At 34.3% G+C, this 22,741-nt stretch overlaps 1 protein-coding gene across 1 annotated transcript; it reads right to left on the bottom strand.

Moving 5' to 3' along the window:
• Positions 1-9,439: 9,439 nt before the first annotated feature.
• LOC143055173 (uncharacterized) lies at positions 9,440-16,405 on the bottom strand. Its single transcript, XM_076228313.1, is given in 8 exon segments — positions 9,440-9,458; positions 9,978-10,474; positions 10,538-11,392; positions 11,702-11,998; positions 12,221-12,572; positions 13,005-14,849; positions 15,126-15,265; positions 15,749-16,405. Coding segments are annotated over 8 exon segments (4,662 nt in total).
• Between the last annotated feature and the right edge of the window lie 6,336 nt (positions 16,406-22,741).

Raw genomic sequence — 22,741 nt, 5'->3', positions numbered from 1 at the left:
CAGCGTCAGCAAGAAAGACGATCAAACCAGATTGGAACTGAAGCATTCCGTCGATGATGTACAGACAAATATTCTTCAAGGCATGAAACAGAAACATTCAATAAGGCGTTACAACAATTGGAGACCTTAATAGCAAACCAGATGGCGATATATGGATCAAAAAGTGTCAATTATGATGTTATACTTAGGCTAGATATTTTAGACACATTGAGGGCAGTAATAAACCTGAGTACTCCGATAATTACCATCAACAATAAGATTATTAATGCGGCATTTCATTAACAGTATACGAGATTTCAACTCTGCAAGTTTGCATAAAACGAACCACCACAGTTCCGTCAAACATAATAATTACTAATACCATTTAAACTAATAAAAGTGCTGACTAGGAGTGCATTTTAGGACCATGCTCGCTGAATAGTTTCGAATTGATTTTGAACGTAGTTGGAAAAGGAAAAAGTTTCCCCTTAACTATTTAAAATGATGTCAATCGTCTAATCTGTCTGAAGAAATACACCTATTGATAACATAGAATGATTTGACGATGTAGTGGGTACGGCAGATGAAAACGCGATAAGTGACGTAAGACGTGGCATTAAAGAGAAACGAGACAATGTGGCCTCGGCACTGCCTCGAAGTTCAGATGAGTTACCTACTATTCCACCACATTTAACCGACCTATATTAGCGTTCAATCGATTCGTTTCAAAATATTTCGTTCCAATCAATAAAGCTGAAAGCGTTTAAAGAACAATTACAATAACATGTAACACATTGATTAACCTTTGGAATTTCACTATTTGTTTTTGTATATGCAGCCATATTTGCAAATGTATGTTTTATAGAAATAACCAAATTATTTTTTTTATATTTTAAAATTATTGATTGATAACAAATTCAAGAACATGAAGTCCATTTTTTAAAGAATCATTACTTTAATTTCCGAAATTATATAGAACACCTTTAGGACAATTTTGATATTGATACCGTTTTTCCGCCATCTTGAGAATGGCAGCCATATTGGATTTTTCAGAGTGGGTCCATACCTAAAATCAAAGGGTATATAACCAAGTACAACTATGCAAAGTTTCATTCTATCCCCATCAAGAAAGCAATTCTGCTCTATATCTGCACCAATCAGCCGGACTAAATGTGGTTGACTTTCTGTAATATCTTGTCTAATTTGGTCTTAGGAAAGACCTATTGTTTTTCTTCTGATTTTTTTTTTCTTCCGCCTAATTTTGTTCTCGCGATAAATATTTGTTTCGCAATATGTCGCTTCGATTTTTGGTATATGATATCGAACAGTTTATGCGCCTTTGAAATTTACCCTGCGTAACCGAATACTTTTCTTTGTAGGAGTAAAATCTCCATACGCTGTTTTCCTTGTGTCCACTATTCCTTCGCAACCGTAAAAAATTACGACATATTCATTTTATAAAATTGCTCGTTATATACTTCGCATGATTTGTCCTATTTTGACCGAAGCAAAATGAACACTCCATATGAAAGTTATTTCCCCTTATGCATTTGATATAAGTGATATGCATTTCTATCTTGTAAACCATAAGTGATAGAGACCTAGGATCTTTTGATTCGAGGTCCTTGGTCCAAAAACAATGAAAATTATGTCAAGGTTAAAGGTCAAGGTAATATTCTAATTTTTGAATTTGGCTTATTTTCACTTATTCCCAAAAAACCGTATAAAATATCAACACATTATTTTTACTAAATTGTTAGTTGCGACATGTCGTAACACGTAAATTTTAATTGCAAGGGTACATTGAACGTAAAAGGGAGTTTTCTCTCCTCATGTATTTGAAAATACGTGTATGAAGATACATGTATAAGTCATCAATCAAATATAATTTAAAATTTCTCTCTTATATTTTTTCTCACAAGCAATGTGCAGAGGTGATGGTCCGGTATCTCTACACTTATTTATGTCTGCATTACTGTCTATTAACATTTGAACTATTTAGTATGCCCATTCTGACAAGCAATGTCCAGAATTGATACTTCTTCATTATCTCACTTATTACTGTCTGCCTTATTAATAATTAACATCTGAACTATCTCAGTGTGTCCATTGTGATAAGCAATATACAGAGGTGATGATCCGGTATCTCTACACTTATTAATGTCTGCCCTAGGCCTTTTGTTAATTGACATCTGAACAATCTCAGTATGTCCTTCTTGACAAGCAATATACAGTGGTGATATTTCTTCATTATCACACGTATTAATGCCTGCCTTATTGTTAATTACCATCTTCACTATCTCAGTATGTCCTGAATAACAAGCTATGCACAGAGGTGATGCTCCCATATCTCTACACTTATTAATGTCTGCCTTATTCATGTTATTGTTAATTAACATCTGAACTATCTCAGTGTGTCCATTGTGACAAGCAATGTACAGAGGTGAAACTTCTTTCTTATCACTCTTATTTATGTCTGCCTTATTGTTAATTAACATTTGAACTATCTCAGTGTGTCCATTGTGACAAGCAATGTACATGTACAGAGGTGATACTTCTTTCTTATCACACGTATTAATGCCTGCCTTATTGTTAATTAAAATCTGAACTATCTTAGTGTGTCCATTGTGACAAGCAATATACAGAGGCGATACTTCTTTCTTATCACACTTATTAATGTCTGCCTTGTTGTTAATTAACATCTGAACTATCTCAGTATGTCCTGTCTGACAAGCAATATACAGTGGTGATATTTCTTCATTATCATACGTATTAATGCCTGCCTTATTGTTAATTAAAATCTGAACTATCTCAGTATGTCCTGAATAACAAGCTATGCACAGAGGTGATGCTCCCATATCTCTACACTTATTAATGTCTGCCTTATTCATGTTATTGTTAATTAACATCTGAACTATCTCAGTGTGTCCATTGTGACAAGCAATGTACAGAGGTGAAACTTCTTTCTTATCACTCTTATTTATGTCTGCCTTATTGTTAATTAACATTTGAACTATCTCAGTGTGTCCATTGTGACAAGCAATGTACATGTACAGAGGTGATACTTCTTTCTTATCACACGTATCAATGCCTGCCTTATTGTTAATTAAAATCTGAACTATCTTAGTGTGTCCATTGTGACAAGCAATATACAGAGGCGATACTTCTTTCTTATCACACTTATTAATGTCTGCCTTGTTGTTAATTAACATCTGAACTATCTCAGTATGTCCATTCCAACAAGCAATATACAGTGGTGATATTTCTTGATTACCATACGTATTAATGCCTGCTTTATTGTTAATTAACATCTGAACTATCTCAGTTTGTCCATTCTCACAAGCAATGTACAGAGGTGATGCTCCCATATCTCTACACTTATTAATGTCTGCCTTATTGTTAATTAACATCCTGACTATCTCAGTCTGTCCTTCCTGACAAGCAACATATAGTGGTGATACTTCTTCATTATCACACTTATTTATGTCTACCTTATTGTTAATTAAAATCTGAACTATCTCAGTATGTCCTTCCTGACAAGCAACGTACAGGGGTGATGCTCCCATATCCCTACACTTATTTATGTCTGCTTTATTGTTAATTAACATCCTAACTATTTCAGTATGTCCATTCAAACAAGCAACGTACAGAGGTGATGCTTCCATATCTCTACACTTATTTATGTCTGCCTTATTGTTAATTAACATCTAAACTATCTAAGTATGTCCATTCAAACAAGCAATGTACAGAGGTGATGCTCCCATATCTCTACACTTATTTATGTCTGCCTTATTGTTAATTAACATCTGAACTATCTCAGTATGTCCTTTCCGACAAGCAATATACAGTGGTGATATTTCTTGATTATCGTACGTATTAATGCCTGCCTTATTGTTAATTAACATCTGAACTATCTCAGTATGTCCATTCAAACAAGCAATGTACAGAGGTGATGCTCCCATATCTCTACACTTATTAATGTCTGCCTTATTGTAAATTAACATCTGAACTATCTCAGTCTGTCCTTCCTGACAAGCAATGTACAGTGGTGATACTTCTTTATTATCACACTTATTTATGTCTACCTTATTGTTAATTAAAATCTGAACTATCTCAGTCTGTCCATTCCAAAAGCAATATACAGTGGTGATATTTCTTGATTACCATACGTATTAATGCCTGCCTTATTGTTAATTAACATCTGAACTATCTCAGTTTGTCCATTCGCACAAGCAACGTACAGGATTGATGCTCCCATATCACTACACTTATTTATGTCTGCTTTATTGTTAATTAACATCCTAACTATCTCAGTATGTCCATTCAAACAAGCAACGTACAGAGGTGATGCTCCCATATCTCTACACTTATTTATGTCTGCCTTATTGTTAATTAACATCTGAACTATCTCAGTATGTCCATTCAAACAAGCAACGTACAGAGGTGATGCTCCCATATCTCTACACTTATTTATGTCTGCCTTATTGTTAATTAACATCTGAACTATCTCAGTATGTCCATTCCAACAAGCAATATACAGTGGTGATATTTCTTGATTACCATACGTATTAATGCCTGCCTTATTGTTAATTAACATCTGAACTATCTCAGTTTGTCCATTCTCACAAGCAACGTACAGGGGTGATGCTCCCATATCACTACACTTATTTATGTCTGCTTTATTGTTAATTAACATCCTAACTATCTCAGTATGTCCATTCAATCAAGCAACGTACAGAGGTGATGCTCCCATATCTCTACACTTATTTATGTCTGCCTTATTGTTAATTAACATCTGAACTATTTCAGTATGTCCATTTAAACAAGCAATGTACAGAGGTGATGCTCCCATATCTCTACACTTATTTATGTCTGCCTTATTGTTAATTAACATCTGAACTATCTCAGTATGTCCTTTCCGACAAGCAATATACAGTGGTGATATTTCTTGATTATCGTACGTATTAATGCCTGCCTTATTGTTAATTAAAATGTGAACTATCTCAGTATGTCCATTCCAACAAGCAATGTACAGAGGTGATGCTCCCATATCTCTACACTTATTTATGTCTGCCTTATTGTTAATTAACATCTGAACTATCTCAATATGTCGATTCCAACAAGCAATATACAGTGGTGATACTTCTTTATCACCACACTTATTTATGTCTACCTTATTGTTAATTAAAATCTGAACTATCTCAGTCTGTCCTTCCTGACAAGCAACGTACAGGGGTGATGCTCCCATATCACTACACTTATTTATGTCCGCTTTATTGTTAATTAACATCCTAACTATCTCAGTATGTCCTTTCAAACAAGCAACGTACAGAGGTGATGCTACCATATCTCTACACTTATTAATGTCTGCCTTATTGTTAATTAACATCCTGACTATCTTAGTCTGTCCTTCCTGACAGGCAATATACAGTGGTGATACTTCTTCATTATCACACTTATTTATGTCTGCCTTATTGTTAATTAACATCTGAACTATCTCAGTATGTCCTTTCCGACAAGCAATATACAGTGGTGATATTTCTTGATTATCGTACGTATTAATGCCTGCCTTATTGTTAATTAACATCTGAACTATCTCAGTTTGCCCATTCTCACAAGCAATGTACAGAGGTGATGCTCCCATATCTCTACACTTATTAATGTCTGCCTTATTGTTAATTAACATCCTGACTATCTCAGTCTCTCCTTCCTGACAAGCAATATACAGTGGTGATACTTCTTTATTATCACACTTATTTATGTCTACCTTATTGTTAATTAAAATCTGAACTATCTCAGTCAGTCCATTCCAACAAGCAATATACAGTGGTGATATTTCTTGATTACCATACGTATTAATGCCTGCCTTATTGTTAATTAACATCTGAACTATCTCAGTTTGTCCATTCGCACAAGCAACGTACAGGGGTGATGCTCCCATATCACTACACTTATTTATGTCTGCTTTATTGTTAATTAACATCCTAACTATCTCAGTATGTCCATTCAAACAAGCAACGTACAGAGGTGATGCTCCCATATCTCTACACTTATTTATGTCTGCCTTATTGTTAATTAACATCTGAACTATCTCAGTATGTCCATTCAAACAAGCAACGTACAGAGGTGATGCTCCCATATCTCTACACTTATTTATGTCTGCCTTATTGTTAATTAACATCTGAACTATTTCAGTATGTCCATTCCAACAAGCAATATACAGTGGTGATATTTCTTGATTACCATACGTATTAATGCCTGCCTTATTGTTAATTAACATCTGAACTATCTCAGTTTGTCCATTCTCACAAGCAACGTACAGGGGTGATGCTCCCATATCACTACATTTATTTATGTCTGCTTTATTGTTAATTAACATCCTAACTATCTCAGTATGTCCATTCAAACAAGCAACGTACAGAGGTGATGCTCCCATATCTCTACACTTATTTATGTCTGCCTTATTGTTAATTAACATCTGAACTATCTCAGTATGTCCTTTCCGACAAGCAATATACAGTGGTGATATTTCTTGATTATCGTACGTATTAATGCCTGCCTTATTGTTAATTAAAATGTGAACTATCTCAGTATGTCCATTCCAACAAGCAATGTACAGAGGTGATGCTCCCATATCTCTACACTTATTTATGTCTGCCTTATTGTTAATTAACATCTGAACTATCTCAGTATGTCCATTCAAACAAGCAATGTACAGAGGTGATGCTCCCATATCTCTACACTTATTTATGTCTGCCTTATTGTTAATTAACATCTGAACTATCTCAGTATGTCCTTTCCGACAAGCGATATACAGTGGTGATATTTCTTGATTATCATACGTATTAATGCCTGCCTTATTGTTAATTAACATCTGAAATATCTCAGTCTGTCCTTCCTGACAAGCAACGTACATGGGTGATGCTCCCATATCACTACACTTATTTATGTCTGCTTTATTGTTAATTAACATCCTAACTATCTCAGTATGTCCATTCAAACAAGCAATGTACAGAGGTGATGCTCCCATATCTCTACACTTATTTATGTCTGCCTTATTGTTAATTAACATCTGAACTATCTCAGTATGTCCATTCAAACAAGCAATGTACAGAGGTGATGCTCCCATATCTCTACACTTATTTATGTCTGCCTTATTGTTAATTAACATCTGAACTATCTCAGTATGTCCTTTCCGACAAGCAATATACAGTGGTGATATTTCTTGATTATCGTACGTATTAATGCCTGCCTTATTGTTAATTAACATCTGAACTATCACAGTTTGTCCATTCTCACAAGCAATGTACAGAGGTGATGTTCCCATATCTCTACACTTATTAATGTCTGACTTATTGTTAATTAACATCCTGACTATCTCAGTCTGTCCTTCCTGACAAGCAATATACAGTGGTGATACTTCTTTATCACCACACTTATTTATGTCTACCTTATTGTTAATTAAAATCTGAACTATCTCAGTCTGTCCTTCCTGACAAGCAACGTACAGGGGTGATGCTCCCATATCACTACACTTATTTATGTCTGCTTTATTGTTAATTAACATCCTAACTGTCTCAGTATGACCCTTCAAACAAGCAACGTACAGAGGTGATGCTCCCATATCTCTACACTTATTTATGTCTGCCTTATTGTAAATTAACATCTGAACTATCTCAGTATGTCCATTCAAACAAGCAATGTACAGAGGTGATGCTCCGAAATCTCCACACTTATTTATGTCTGCCTTATTGTTAATTAACATCTGAACTATCTCAGTATGTCTTTTCCGACAAGCAATATACAGTGGTGATATTTCTTGATTATCGTACGTATTGTAACAAAATGGGGGTTCCTTGAAATGGAACTTGTTTTCCCTAAAATTGTGTGATGATGTTGTTAGAACCTTGCCGTTGGGTGACTGTGTTTATTTTATATTTTTTTGTACAGCTTTGTGTAAACATTGTTAACTTTTTATTGTTCTTGGCGTCCATGTTTTTACTATCGGAACAGCTGTGAATTGTTTACTTCATTTTAAGTGCACCAATGACGTCATAACCTAATTTTTCTATGACGTCGGCTCTGGGTTTGGTAATTTAGGTAAATGGTAAGCGGAAATGGTAAGCCGAAATGGTAAATGTTAAACCATTTTGGTAATGGTTTACCAAAGTATAAATACAGTGGAGTAAGCCAAAAAGGCTTCAGTACGACTTTACCCTGGGCAAGTGACACACGCTAATTCCAAGCGATTGAATAACCAGAAATAACCAGACTATTTCCGTATAATGCTGGCTTGTTAGTTCCATAACAAGTTGTATTTAGAGAATTACTTCTCGAGAGAAACGTTATCAGTTTTGACATTGAATTTCCGTTACCATTTGCCGATTACCAAACTATCTTGTTCGTAAACTTTCTAGGTAATTATGTATTATAGTTCCGCTATCCATTTTCTTTACGATATTCTAATAAAGTAAGGTATTTATTTGTTAAACTAGAATACTGTTACTTAAGTTATTTATTATGTCTACGAATTGCTGATATTTATTGCACGTATAAAATACAAGTTGATTTTTATTCGACGAGTCTGTTATTCTTACAAAAACCTAAACGGAACCAAACTAAGATCTATCAGAATACCAAAACGTACCACAAAACCTATACAGAACCAACTGTAGATCTACCCGAATACCACGATACCAGAGAACCACGTTACCAAAGAAGAGTCGCCAGTTATAACTTTAGTTCATATATTCCAGTCTTATAGCAACACACTAAGGGTTCCAATATTTATAGTTAACACCAAAGCTTGACCGCTCGGTTATCGTTACAGTATTAATGCCTGCCTTATTGTTAATTAACATCTGAACTATCTCAGTTTGTCCATTCGCACAAGCAATGTACAGTGGTGATGCTTCCATATCTCTACACTTATTAATCTCTGCCTTATTGTTAATTAACATCCTGACTATCTCAGTCTGTCCTTCCTGACAAGCAATATACAGTGGTGATACTTCTTTATTATCACACTTATTTATGTCTACCTTATTGTTAATTAAAATCTGAACTATCTCAGTCTGTCCTTTCTGACAAGCAACGTACAGGGGTGATGCTTCCATATCACTACACTTATTTATGTCTGCTTTATTGTTAATTAACATCCTAACTATCTCAGTATGTCCATTCAAACAAGCAATGTACAGAGGTGATGATCCCATATCTCTACACTTATTTATGTCTGCCTTATTGTTAATTAACATCTGAACTATCTCAGTATGTCCTTTCCGACAAGCAATATACAGTGGTGATATTTCTTGATTATTGTACGTATTAATGCCTGCCTTATTGTTAATTAACATCTGAACTATCTCAATTTGTCCATTCTCACAAGCAATGTACAGAGGTGATGCTCCCATATCTCTACACTTATTAATGTCTGCCTTATTGTTAATTAACATCCTGACTATCTCAGTCTGTCCTTCCTGACAAGCAATATACAGTGGTGATACTTCTTCATTATCACACTTATTTATGTCTACCTTATTGTTAATTAAAATCTGAACTATCTCGGTCTGTCCTTCCTGACAATCAACGTACAGGGATGATGCTCCCATATCACTACACTTATTTATGTCTGCTTTATTGTTAATTAACATCCTAACTACATTTGTATCTCAGTATGTCCATTCAAACAAGCAATGTACAGAGGTGATGCTCCCATATCTCTACACTTATTTATGTCTGCCTTATTGTTAATTAACATCTGAACTATCTCAGTATGTCCTTTCCGACGAGCAATATACAGTGGTGATATTTCTTGATTATCGTACGTATTAATGCCTGCCTTATTATTAATTAACATCTGAACTATCTCAGTTTGTCCATTCTCACAAGCAATGTACAGAGGTGATGCTCCCATATCTCTACACTTATTTATGTCTGCTTTATTGTTAATTAACATCCTGACTATCTCAGTCTGTCCTTCCTGAAAAGCAATATACAGTGGTGATACTTCTTTATCATTACACTTATTTATGTCTACCTTATTGTTAATTAAAATCTGAACTATCTCAGTATGTCCTTCCTGACAAGCAACGTACAGGGGTGATGCTCCCATATCACTACACTTATTTATGTCTGCTTTATTGTTAATTAACATCCTAACTATTTCAGTATGTCCATTCAAACAAGCAACGTACAGAGGTGATGCTTCCATATCTCTACACTTATTTATGTCTGCCTTATTGTTAATTAACATCTAAACTATCTAAGTATGTCCATTCAAACAAGCAATGTACAGAGGTGATGCTCCCATATCTCTACACTTATTTATGTCTGCCTTATTGTTAATTAACATCTGAACTATCTCAGTATGTCCTTTCCGACAAGCAATATACAGTGGTGATATTTCTTGATTATCGTACGTATTAATGCCTGCCTTATTGTTAATTAACATCTGAACTATCTCAGTATGTCCATTCAAACAAGCAATGTACAGAGGTGATGCTCCCATATCTCTACACTTATTAATGTCTGCCTTATTGTTAATTAACATCCTGACTATCTCAGTCTGTCCTTCCTGACAAGCAATATACAGTGGTGATACTTCTTTATTATCACACTTATTTATGTCTACCTTATTGTTAATTAAAATCTGAACTATCTCAGTCTGTCCATTCCAACAAGCAATATACAGTGGTGATATTTCTTGATTACCATACGTATTAATGCCTGCCTTATTGTTAATTAACATCTGAACTATCTCAGTTTGTCCATTCGCACAAGCAACGTACAGGGGTGATGCTCCCATATCACTACACTTATTTATGTCTGCTTTATTGTTAATTAACATCCTAACTATCTCAGTATGTCCATTCAAACAAGCAACGTACAGAGGTGATGCTCCCATATCTCTACACTTATTTATGTCTGCCTTATTGTTAATTAACATCTGAACTATCTCAGTATGTCCATTCAAACAAGCAACGTACAGAGGTGATGCTCCCATATCTCTACACTTATTTATGTCTGCCTTATTGTTAATTAACATCTGAACTATCTCAGTATGTCCATTCCAACAAGCAATATACAGTGGTGATATTTCTTGATTACCATACGTATTAATGCCTGCCTTATTGTTAATTAACATCTGAACTATCTCAGTTTGTCCATTCTCACAAGCAACGTACAGGGGTGATGCTCCCATATCACTACACTTATTTATGTCTGCTTTATTGTTAATTAACATCCTAACTATCTCAGTATGTCCATTCAAACAAGCAACGTACAGAGGTGATGCTCCCATATCTCTACACTTATTTATGTCTGCCTTATTGTTAATTAACATCTGAACTATTTCAGTATGTCCATTTAAACAAGCAATGTACAGAGGTGATGCTCCCATATCTCTACACTTATTTATGTCTGCCTTATTGTTAATTAACATCTGAACTATCTCAGTATGTCCTTTCCGACAAGCAATATACAGTGGTGATATTTCTTGATTATCGTACGTATTAATGCCCGCCTTATTGTTAATTAAAATGTGAACTATCTCAGTATGTCCATTCCAACAAGCAATGTACAGAGGTGATGCTCCCATATCTCTACACTTATTTATGTCTGCCTTATTGTTAATTAACATCTGAACTATCTCAATATGTCGATTCCAACAAGCAATATACAGTGGTGATACTTCTTTATCACCACACTTATTTATGTCTACCTTATTGTTAATTAAAATCTGAACTATCTCAGTCTGTCCTTCCTGACAAGCAACGTACAGGGGTGATGCTCCCATATCACTACACTTATTTATGTCCGCTTTATTGTTAATTAACATCCTTACTATCTCAGTATGTCCTTTCAAACAAGCAACGTACAGAGGTGATGCTACCATATCTCTACACTTATTAATGTCTGCCTTATTGTTAATTAATATCCTGACTATCTCAGTCTGTCCTTCCTGACAGGCAATATACAGTGGTGATACTTCTTCATTATCACACTTATTTATGTCTGCCTTATTGTTAATTAACATCTGAACTATCTCAGTATGTCCTTTCCGACAAGCAATATACAGTGGTGATATTTCTTGATTATCGTACGTATTAATGCCTGCCTTATTGTTAATTAACATCTGAACTATCTCAGTTTGCCCATTCTCACAAGCAATGTACAGAGGTGATGCTCCCATATCTCTACACTTATTAATGTCTGCCTTATTGTTAATTAACATCCTGACTATCTCAGTCTCTCCTTCCTGACAAGCAATATACAGTGGTGATACTTCTTTATTATCACACTTATTTATGTCTACCTTATTGTTAATTAAAATCTGAACTATCTCAGTCAGTCCATTCCAACAAGCAATATACAGTGGTGATATTTCTTGATTACCATACGTATTAATGCCTGCCTTATTGTTAATTAACATCTGAACTATCTCAGTTTGTCCATTCGCACAAGCAACGTACAGGGGTGATGCTCCCATATCACTACACTTATTTATGTCTGCTTTATTGTTAATTAACATCCTAACTATCTCAGTATGTCCATTCAAACAAGCAACGTACAGAGGTGATGCTCCCATATCTCTACACTTATTTATGTCTGCCTTATTGTTAATTAACATCTGAACTATCTCAGTATGTCCATTCAAACAAGCAACGTACAGAGGTGATGCTCCCATATCTCTACACTTATTTATGTCTGCCTTATTGTTAATTAACATCTGAACTATTTCAGTATGTCCATTCCAACAAGCAATATACAGTGGTGATATTTCTTGATTACCATACGTATTAATGCCTGCCTTATTGTTAATTAACATCTGAACTATCTCAGTTTGTCCATTCTAACAAGCAACGTACAGGGGTGATGCTCCCATATCACTACACTTATTTATGTCTGCTTTATTGTTAATTAACATCTGAACTATCTCAGTATGTCCATTTAAACAAGCAATGTACAGAGGTGATGCTCCCATATCTCTACACTTATTTATGTCTGCCTTATTGTTAATTAACATCTGAACTATCTCAGTATGTCCTTTCCGACAAGCAATATACAGTGGTGATATTTCTTGATTATCGTACGTATTAATGCCTGCCTTATTGTTAATTAAAATCTGAACTATCTCAGTATGTCCATTCCAACAAGCAATGTACAGAGGTGATGCTCCCATATCTCTACACTTATTTATGTCTGCCTTATTGTTAATTAACATCTGAACTATCTCAATATGTCGATTCCAACAAGCAATATACAGTGGTGATACTTCTTTATCACCACACTTATTTATGTCTACCTTATTGTTAATTAAAATCTGAACTATCTCAGTCTGTCCTTCCTGACAAGCACCGTACAGGGGTGATGCTCCCATATCACTACACTTATTTATGTCTGCTTTATTGTTAATTAACATCCTAACTATCTCAGTATGTCCTTTCAAACAAGCAAAGTACAGAGGTGATGCTACCATATCTCTACACTTATTAATGTCTGCCTTATTGTTAAGTAACATCCTGACTATCTCAGTCTGTCCTTCCTGACAGGCAATATACAGTGGTGATACTTCTTTATTATCACACTTATTTATGTCTACCTTATTGTTAATTAAAATCTGAACTATCTCTATATGTCCATTCAAACAAGCAATGTACAGAGGTGATGCTCCCATATCTCTACACTTATTTATGTCTGCCTTATTGTTAATTAAAATCTGAACTATCTCAGTATGTCCTTTCCGACAAGCAATATACAGTGGTGATATTTCTTGATTATCGTACGTATTAATGCCTGCCTTATTGTTAATTAACATCTGAACTATCTCAGTTTGTCCATTCTCACAAGCAATGTACAGGGATGATGCTCCCATGTGACTACACTTATTAATGTCTGCCTTATTGTTAATTAACATCCTGACTATCTCAGTCTGTCCTTCCTGACAAGCACTATACAGTGGTGATACTTCTTTATTATCACACTTATTTATGTCTACCTTATTGTTAATTAAAATCTGAACTATCTCAGTATGTCCTTTCCAACAAGCAATGTAAAGAGGTGATTCTTCTTTATCATTACATTTATTTATGTCTGCTTTATTGTTAATTAACATCTGAACTATCTCAGTCTGTCCTTTCCGACAAGCAATGTTCAGAGGTGATCCTTGTTTCTTATTACACTTATTAATGTTTGCGTTATTGTTAATTAACATCTGAACTATCTCAGTCTGTCCTTTCCCACAAGCAATGTAAAGAGGTGATTCTTCTTTATCATTACATTTATTTATGTCTGCTTTATTGTTAATTAACATCTGAACTATCTCAGTCTGTCCTTTCCGACAAGCAATGCCCAGCGGTGATTCTTCTTTATCATTACATTTATTTATGTCTGCTTTATTGTTAATTAACATCTGAACTATCTCAGTCTGTCCTTTCCGACAAGCAATGCCCAGCGGTGATTCTTCTTTATCATTACATTTATTTATGTCTGCTATATTGTTAATTAACATCTGAACTATCTCAGTATGTCCATTCAAACAAGCAATGTACAGAGGTGATGCTCCCATATCTCTACACTTATTTATGTCTGCCTTATTGTTAATTAACATCTGAACTATCTCAGTATGTCCTTTCCGACAAGCAATATACAGTGGTGATATTTCTTGATTATCGTACGTATTAATGCCTGCCTTATTGTTAATTAACATCTGAACTATCTCAGTATGTCGATTCCAACAAGCAATATACAGTGGTGATACTTCTTTATTATCACACTTATTAATGTCTACCTTATTGTTAATTAAAATCTGAACTATCTCAATATGTCCATTCAAACAAGCAACGTACAGAGGTGATACTCCCATATCTCTACACTTATTTATGTCTGCCTTATTGTTAATTAACATCTGAACTATCTCAGTATGTCCATTCAAACAAGCAATGTACAGAGGTGATGCTCCCATATCTCTACACCTATTTATGTCTGCCTTATTGTTAATTAAAATCTGAACTATCTCAGTATGTCCTTTCCGACAAGCAATATACAGTGGTGATATTTCTTGATTATCGTACGTATTAATGCCTGCCTTATTGTTAATTAACATCTGAACTATCTCAGTTTGTCCATTCTCACAAGCAATGTACAGGGATGATGCTCCCATGTGACTACACTTATTAATGTCTGCCTTATTGTTAATTAACATCCTGACTATCTCAGTCTGTCCTTCCTGACAAGCACTATACAGTGGTGATACTTCTTTATTATCACACTTATTTATGTCTACCTTATTGTTAATTAAAATCTGAACTATCTCAGTATGTCCTTTCCAACAAGCAATGTAAAGAGGTGATTCTTCTTTATCATTACATTTATTTATGTCTGCTTTATTGTTAATTAACATCTGAACTATCTCAGTCTGTCCTTTCCGACAAGCAATGTTCAGAGGTGATCCTTGTTTCTTATTACACTTATTAATGTTTGCGTTATTGTTAATTAACATCTGTCCTTTAAAACAAGCAATGTACAGAGGTGATGCTCCTGTATCTGTACACGTATTAATGTCTGCATAATTTTCAATCAACATCACAACTATCTCAGTATGTCCTCCCTGACAAGCAACGCACAGAGGTGAGCCTCCATCACCCTTACGACAATGGTTAACATTACTGATACAATGATGTAAACACCATTTGACCACATCAATATCTCCTGTAAAACAACTCTGAATCAAAGGAGTACTATCGTTACTGATTTCATATGTACTTGCCAATTGTTTCTGTGTTGACATTTCTAAGTCTTTGATTTTATGGAAAAATCTTCTTCTGAAGGCGTGATCATCCATGTTAATGTTACAGAAGACATCTACTATTTTTCCATGTGACCAGTCATCTATCATTCTATTAATATATTTTTGTTGAAGTATTTCTGGTACATAGATTATAAACTCGTCGCTCGTCGTTGTTTGTTCACAAACAAACCTTTCACTAATAACCTGACTTGAAGCATTAGTAATTAAACAATTAAGCATAACACTGCCAAAGTAAAAAGCAAGAAAGTCAAACAGTTTGTCATGAATAGTGCTGTACTTATCACCGTCTTTTCTAATAAAGGTATGACTAAGTGAATCCAGCTCATCACGAATAACCAATCTCGATGTACCTTTCACGACTTTACAAGCTTCATATGTATTTTGTATGATTCGTTTAACGTCTTTATGCACATCTTCCATTAGCCATTCTTCTTTCAAACAATTGTTAAACATGACACATAAAGCAAGTGCACAGTATTTGCCATGTGCTCCTTCTGTCTGTAATTTATCTATTTCTTCTTTGTAAACTGTAAATGGATTCTTGAAGAAATCTACAATATTCAGTTTTGTGTTTTTGCTGTATAGTTGACACAAAAGAGGAAAACAGTGAAACATGCCATGATACTTTTTGATTTTATATGCTTTTGTTTTCAGGTAAAACTCTGCAATTGATTGTTTTTCAGTTTTCGATAAACACAAACCTTTAGACAACAGATTGCATTCACACGATAGAAACGTTGGCAACATTTTCATTTTTTCATCTTTGTAAACCTGTAATCTACAAGACATAATCAATTTAACTTTTTTCTTTTCTATTAATGTTTTGATTATCTGCATGCAATTTTTCCAGTTTTCACATTTCATAGGATTTAAAGTATATGTCCCACAAAAATCATCCACGACGAACAGGTTTTTTTTATTAGGATTGTACCACGTGATAATATCATTAGGAACTGATACTGGTAATACATCAAAGCCATTGTTTTGCATCTGTAGAGCCACGTGACGTATCAATGAAGTTTTACCACAGCCAGAACTTGCAGTTACAACAACACAACCATTTTCTTCGATTAATTTCAATATACATTTTGCTCCTTCATTTTCTATATATGTTTTGTCATCTTCTTTCCAGTTTTCTAATTCATATTTGATTAGTTCTAAAAAATAAGAAATACATATTATTTTTAAGGAAGACTGAAAGGAACGGCTTTCGTTATCGGTTGTATTTTCTAACATGTAGTTTAGATTCTTATACGTTCAAAGTCTTTAAATACAGAAAACTGTTATTGAGAAATAAAAATATCCTATATGTGTAATAATCATATTGATTGACTGGTGTTCAACGTCAAGTTTGAAGACAAGTATATCATGTTTTTGAGATGACATATTAATGTAATGAGAATATATATAGAGTAATAGGTTTATGTCAGACAAATATAAACTTGTTTGTATGAGGCTGAGAAACAGGGGAAGGGCGAGGTTTTATTGAGCCCTTCCCCAGTGTTGTGCCGAATACAGCTCGAGCAATTAACCCTGCAGTAAATAGTTATAAGAAGATGTGGTACGAGTGCCAATGAGACAACTCTCCATCTAAGTCACAAAATGTAAAATAAAACTAGTATGGTCAAAGTAAAGTCTTCAACAAAATACCTTAGCTCACAACGAAAAGCAAGCTATAAAGGGCCACAAAAAATGACTAGTGTAAAACTTTTCAAACAGGAAAACGAATGTTCTGGTAATTTAAAAAGAACGAGAAAATCTATCAACTACATCTACAAACTACAATCACTGAACATCAGGTTCCAGGCTTAGGACTGTTGCAAACAAATACAGTGGGTCTAAAAGTTCAAATATATACCAACCTTCACCCTTACATGAAACAATAGTGTAACATCACAACAAAGAAAGACATACTATAAAATATCAATTAAAATGGCTTAATCAAAAGACATATTCACACAAACAAGTGAACAAACACTGAACATACACTAAACGATTTTGATTTGATTTGAAACAATGTACATACAAAATCAATAAAATAAGTGGTCAGATATCAAATAATATCAGAAAGACAACGATAACCTTGGTAAATGAAAATAATTGTGGTGTAAGGTATACAGTACTGGAATTTGGATTTTGTTTTTTAGAAAATAAATATTCTTATCGTTAATAGTACGAGAAAAGAAGTGAAAAGTTAAAGTTATCAGCATACTCCTCATTGTTTTACGATTGGGTTACTGTTTGTTTCACATCTGATAAAACAGGTACAGTGCTAATATTATTATAGAAGCGCTTGTTGCCTTTTTTACTAAATAATAACTAGTAGAGAAGCAAAGAAAATACACCAACAATGACAAAGTTCAACTATATCCCAACAGACCAATTAATTAATATCGATATTATAGATATAATAGATATCAAAACCCTGAACACAATATATGCGCAAACAGGATATAAAGTGAAAATTCCTAGCATTCAAACTGTAGAAAAAGTTATCCAGAAGCGCCATTATGCATGTATACACTCTAAAAATGTCAAAGTTTAACTCTCTCCAAAATGAGACAAAAATGATAAAAATCAAAACCCTGACGATATGCACATCTTCAATATATTTTCTCACAGTCAGAAAAATTAAAACATCCTAGCATTCAACAGTAGGAGATTTTGTCAGTAAATGGTATGCATCTATTATCTACTATCTCCCAAAAGAGAAAAAATCAAAATCAAAACCCTGACCACATGCACTCCTTCAATTGATGTACAAACAGCTATCAAAGTGAAAATTTCCTAGCATTAAAACTGTAGAAGTAGTTATCCGGAATAACTATATAACTATACTTGAATGGACGGTCGGACGGACGTACACTTGTAAAACTATACCTCCCAACTTTCAGTTGTAAAGACATAAAAATTGTTCCAAAAAGTATGTATTTGTAAACCTCACCTTGCACTTTTTAAACATACACAATTAAATAAGTATGCAGTTTTTTTTAGAGGATGATCGCAGGTGATTTGTAATTACAAAATTCTGATTTGATACCCTGTGAAACTTAGCTTTGATAGGAGAGATAATTCAAACACCTACATTCATTGTACTACACTTTCTATATTTTATTTACCTTATTTCAAATGGATCAATAACACCCCCCCCCCCCCCCAAAAAAAAATGGCAATGGGTTTGTCTTCAAACAGACAAAAATGTTCAAGGCATGAAAAAATATATATAAGAAATTAATAAATTTGGAAAAAATACAATGTCAGTTAATATTCTATATTTTTCTGTATCAATAGGTATAATATACCTCTGACGTTCCATGGTATCGGGTCATTCAAAACTTCTGTGACTTTTAAGTGTTCAGCCTTTAAGGTACATTGAGAATCTTGTACTTCTCTCAGATTTTCCTTTACAATTAGGTGTTCTGTTTGTAAAGTAGTGTGGCAGGTCTGTAAAGTACTGTGAGAAGTTTGTAACTCTCTAAGATTTTCAGTCACTTGCATGTGTTCTGTTCCCAAACTGTCCATTCTTTGTCTCAGTTCTTTCATTTCTTCCAGTGATTGTTGGATTTCCAATATTATTTCCTTATTAGACTGATCTAATATTTTAACTTTCAACTCTTGGCTCTCTTGATACATCGATTGACCTCCCAATCGATCTACAGCCTAAAAATATATAGTTCAAAACATGATACTTTTTTAGCATGTTCCAGTGTTATACTTATGTTAAATACAATTAAGTGAGCAATGTCTGTGAAACACTGTGGCCACTCCGATGTAAATGTTATCATCACAGGATAATGTTGCATAATAAACCCATTGTTTTCTTTATAGAGTGAATGTTAAGCTTTTGTATTCGTGCTTCGTTCAAAAGTCAAAATCCCCTGACTTCCATTTGAAAGAGTTGGTATTGTTTTGTTTCATAAAAGAGAATGGCCAACGAAGATACAAGTATCTTGTTTTAGGAAGGGATAAGTCCTACTTTGTAAAGGATTTTTCAAACAAAAAATTCTCTGAAACTGACATTATCAAGATGCTTGATTTCTTGATTGAGAACATATTTTTTACGTTCGGACGACGTGTTTTTCAACAGAATATTGAAATTTCAATGGGAACGAATTGTGCCCTTCTTCTTGTCGACTTGTTTCTGTATTATTATGAGGCTGACTTCATACGGGATCTTCTTGATTTGGTGATTATGTTGAACGCATCTATCCCATTGAAATAGAGATAAAGGATACAACAGATATAGTTAAGTCGGCCTCATATCTCGACTTACATCTTGAAATAGACAGTGAGCGTCGATTAAAAACAAAACTTTACGACAAAAGATCATTTCAGATTTCCAATTGTGAACTTTCCATTGCTAGGTAGCAACTTTCCAGCAGCACCTGCATACGGTGTATATATCTCCCAATTTATACGATATTCCTGTGCTAGCATTTCCTATAATGATTTTCTTGATAGAGGGTTGCTGCTCACAAGGAAGCTATTGAACCAAGAGTTCCAAATGGTGAGGTTGAAATCATCCCTTCGTAAATTTTACGGACGCCATCACGAGTTGGTTGACCGTTATGGAATAACCGTTTCACAAATGATATCGGATATGTTCCTTACGTCGTAACTACAATCCCCTTCCCTTTTATGAATGTGACCTACCGAATTAGACTATTTACCGGATTTGTTATCTCATAAGCAACACTACGGGTGCCACGTGTGGATACAGGTCTGCTTTCCCTCCGGACCATATCACCCCTAGTTTTTGGTGGGGTTCGTGTAGTTTATTCTTTAGTTTTCTATGTTGTGTCATGTGTACTTTTGTTTGTCTATTTGTCCATTTTTTAACCATGGCGTTGTCAGTTTATTTCCGATTTATGATTTTGACTGTCCCTCTGATATCTTTCGTCCCTTTTTCAAAATATATACGAATATAAAAAAGAAGATGTGGTATGATTGCCAAGGAGACAACTATCCACAAAAGACCAAAATGACACAGACATTAACAACTATAGGTCACCGTACGGCCTTCAGCAATGAGCAAAGCCCATACTGCATAGTCAGCTATAAAAGGCCCCGATAAGACAATGTAAAACAAATTCAAACGAGAAAACTAACGGCCTTATTTGTGTAAAAACGAAAATCGTCCGGATACCAGAAATTGATGGTATAAATTGTAGACTTATCATAATGAGAAGCAGTCCTTTCAAGTATGAAATCTCTCTGCATGCTAAACCAAGTCAGACTAGTTGCGTTCACATTTTCATGGCTAATGTCATTCGGCCAAACAAATGTTCAATTATATTGCACTACAATAGTCTATAAATAGTCAAAATCCAAAAACTCCCCAAAATAGTCAAATTAACAATACAACTTTAATCGTTTCAGCTGCTCTTGGTCCATCTGATGTCAAACAATTGACATAACTTGTATGGACAAAAGGAGAAATATTCCAAAGGAAGACTCAAATTCATTTCAAAAATCGAAAAACAATGACAACACAATATTAAAAAAAAATATAACAAAACCACCGACAAACAACTGTCTCCCAAATACAACACATAAAACTAAAGGCTGAACAATTTTAACTTTTCCAATTGATTAACAATGAGTAGTTACATTTTGTTATATTTTGTTGATCGACAACAGGTACCTCTTGCTTTCAATACAGTATTGGTTTTGTTCATTGTTGGAGGCAATGTAGTGATTTATAATGTTCATATATCAATGTATCATTGTTCATTGATATATTGATATTTCTATTGTTGGCAATCATATTGCTTCATTCCTATTCTAAAAACAAATGTTATTGAGTTATATGGTACAATTATAATTAGTAATGTATATGCATTGAATAATTTATCAGCATGTATAACAAATTATCAGAGGTACCAGGATTACAATTCAATACGCTAGACGCGCGATTCCTCGACATAAGACTCATTATTTAAGCTCAGATCAAAAAAGGTATAAAGCCAAACAAGTACAAAGTTGAAGAGCATTGAGGACCCAAAGTTCCAAACAAAGATGCGCCAAATACGGTTAAAGTAATCTATTTCTGGGATAAGAATATCCTAAGTTATTCGAAAAATTTTGTAAACAGGAAACTTATAAAAATAACCATATAATTGATATTCATGTCAACACCGAAGTGATGACTACTGGGCTGGTGATACCTTCGTGGACGAAGCGTCCACCAGCAGTGGCATCGACCCAAAATGTTATCAAAGGTACCAGGATTATAATTTACTACGCCAGACGCGGGTTTTGTCTATACAAGACTCATACAAAGCGGTTCATGTGCTTGTTCAACAGTTGCCGACGTTTTGACTACTCTTTTTAGTACTTTCTTGACCACGGCTCTAACAAGTTCTAAAGGGGAATTCAGTTGTACTATATTCTAGTTTATGTGATAAGAAAATGAAAGAAATTGTTTGATCCAAGTATAAATGTATCTAAACTTTTCATTGAGAGTGGGATCAATATTCAACATGGCCAATATAATTCAAAGTATTAATGTTGAGACACACTTACATCTGATATATCTTCCCAAGCTGTATTAAAATAAACACTGTCTATTGTATTGCTATCATGATGAGCTAATTTATTCCTGTAACATTTTATTCTGGCTAGATCAGATCCTGGAATTGTCTCTCCTGATAGTGGTAGACTATCAAATCCATTGGTCGGCTGAGTTATAGATGTCAAGTTTCTGATCAAACAGATCATCAATGTTACATCAAACGTTTTAGAATCAGGTACCCCTATAACATATGAAATGACACATAATATAGTCCTGCAATCAGAAATATAAATTATTTTCCAGTTACAGTTTTCTGCACAACTATTTGCAGATGAATTTTCAGCAGATACCAATGAACGTATTACTTCTATAAGTTATCATAAAGTATCATCTTTCTTAAGTTTTAAGTACTTTTATTGATACTGTTATATCACTAC

Source organism: Mytilus galloprovincialis, chromosome 12 (genome assembly GCF_965363235.1).
Source record: "Mytilus galloprovincialis chromosome 12, xbMytGall1.hap1.1, whole genome shotgun sequence".
In the NCBI taxonomy this organism is placed as follows: Eukaryota; Metazoa; Mollusca; class Bivalvia; order Mytilida; family Mytilidae; genus Mytilus; species Mytilus galloprovincialis.
Note: the sequence above shows the minus strand (reverse complement) of the source record. Positions and strands in the feature narration are given on the sequence as shown.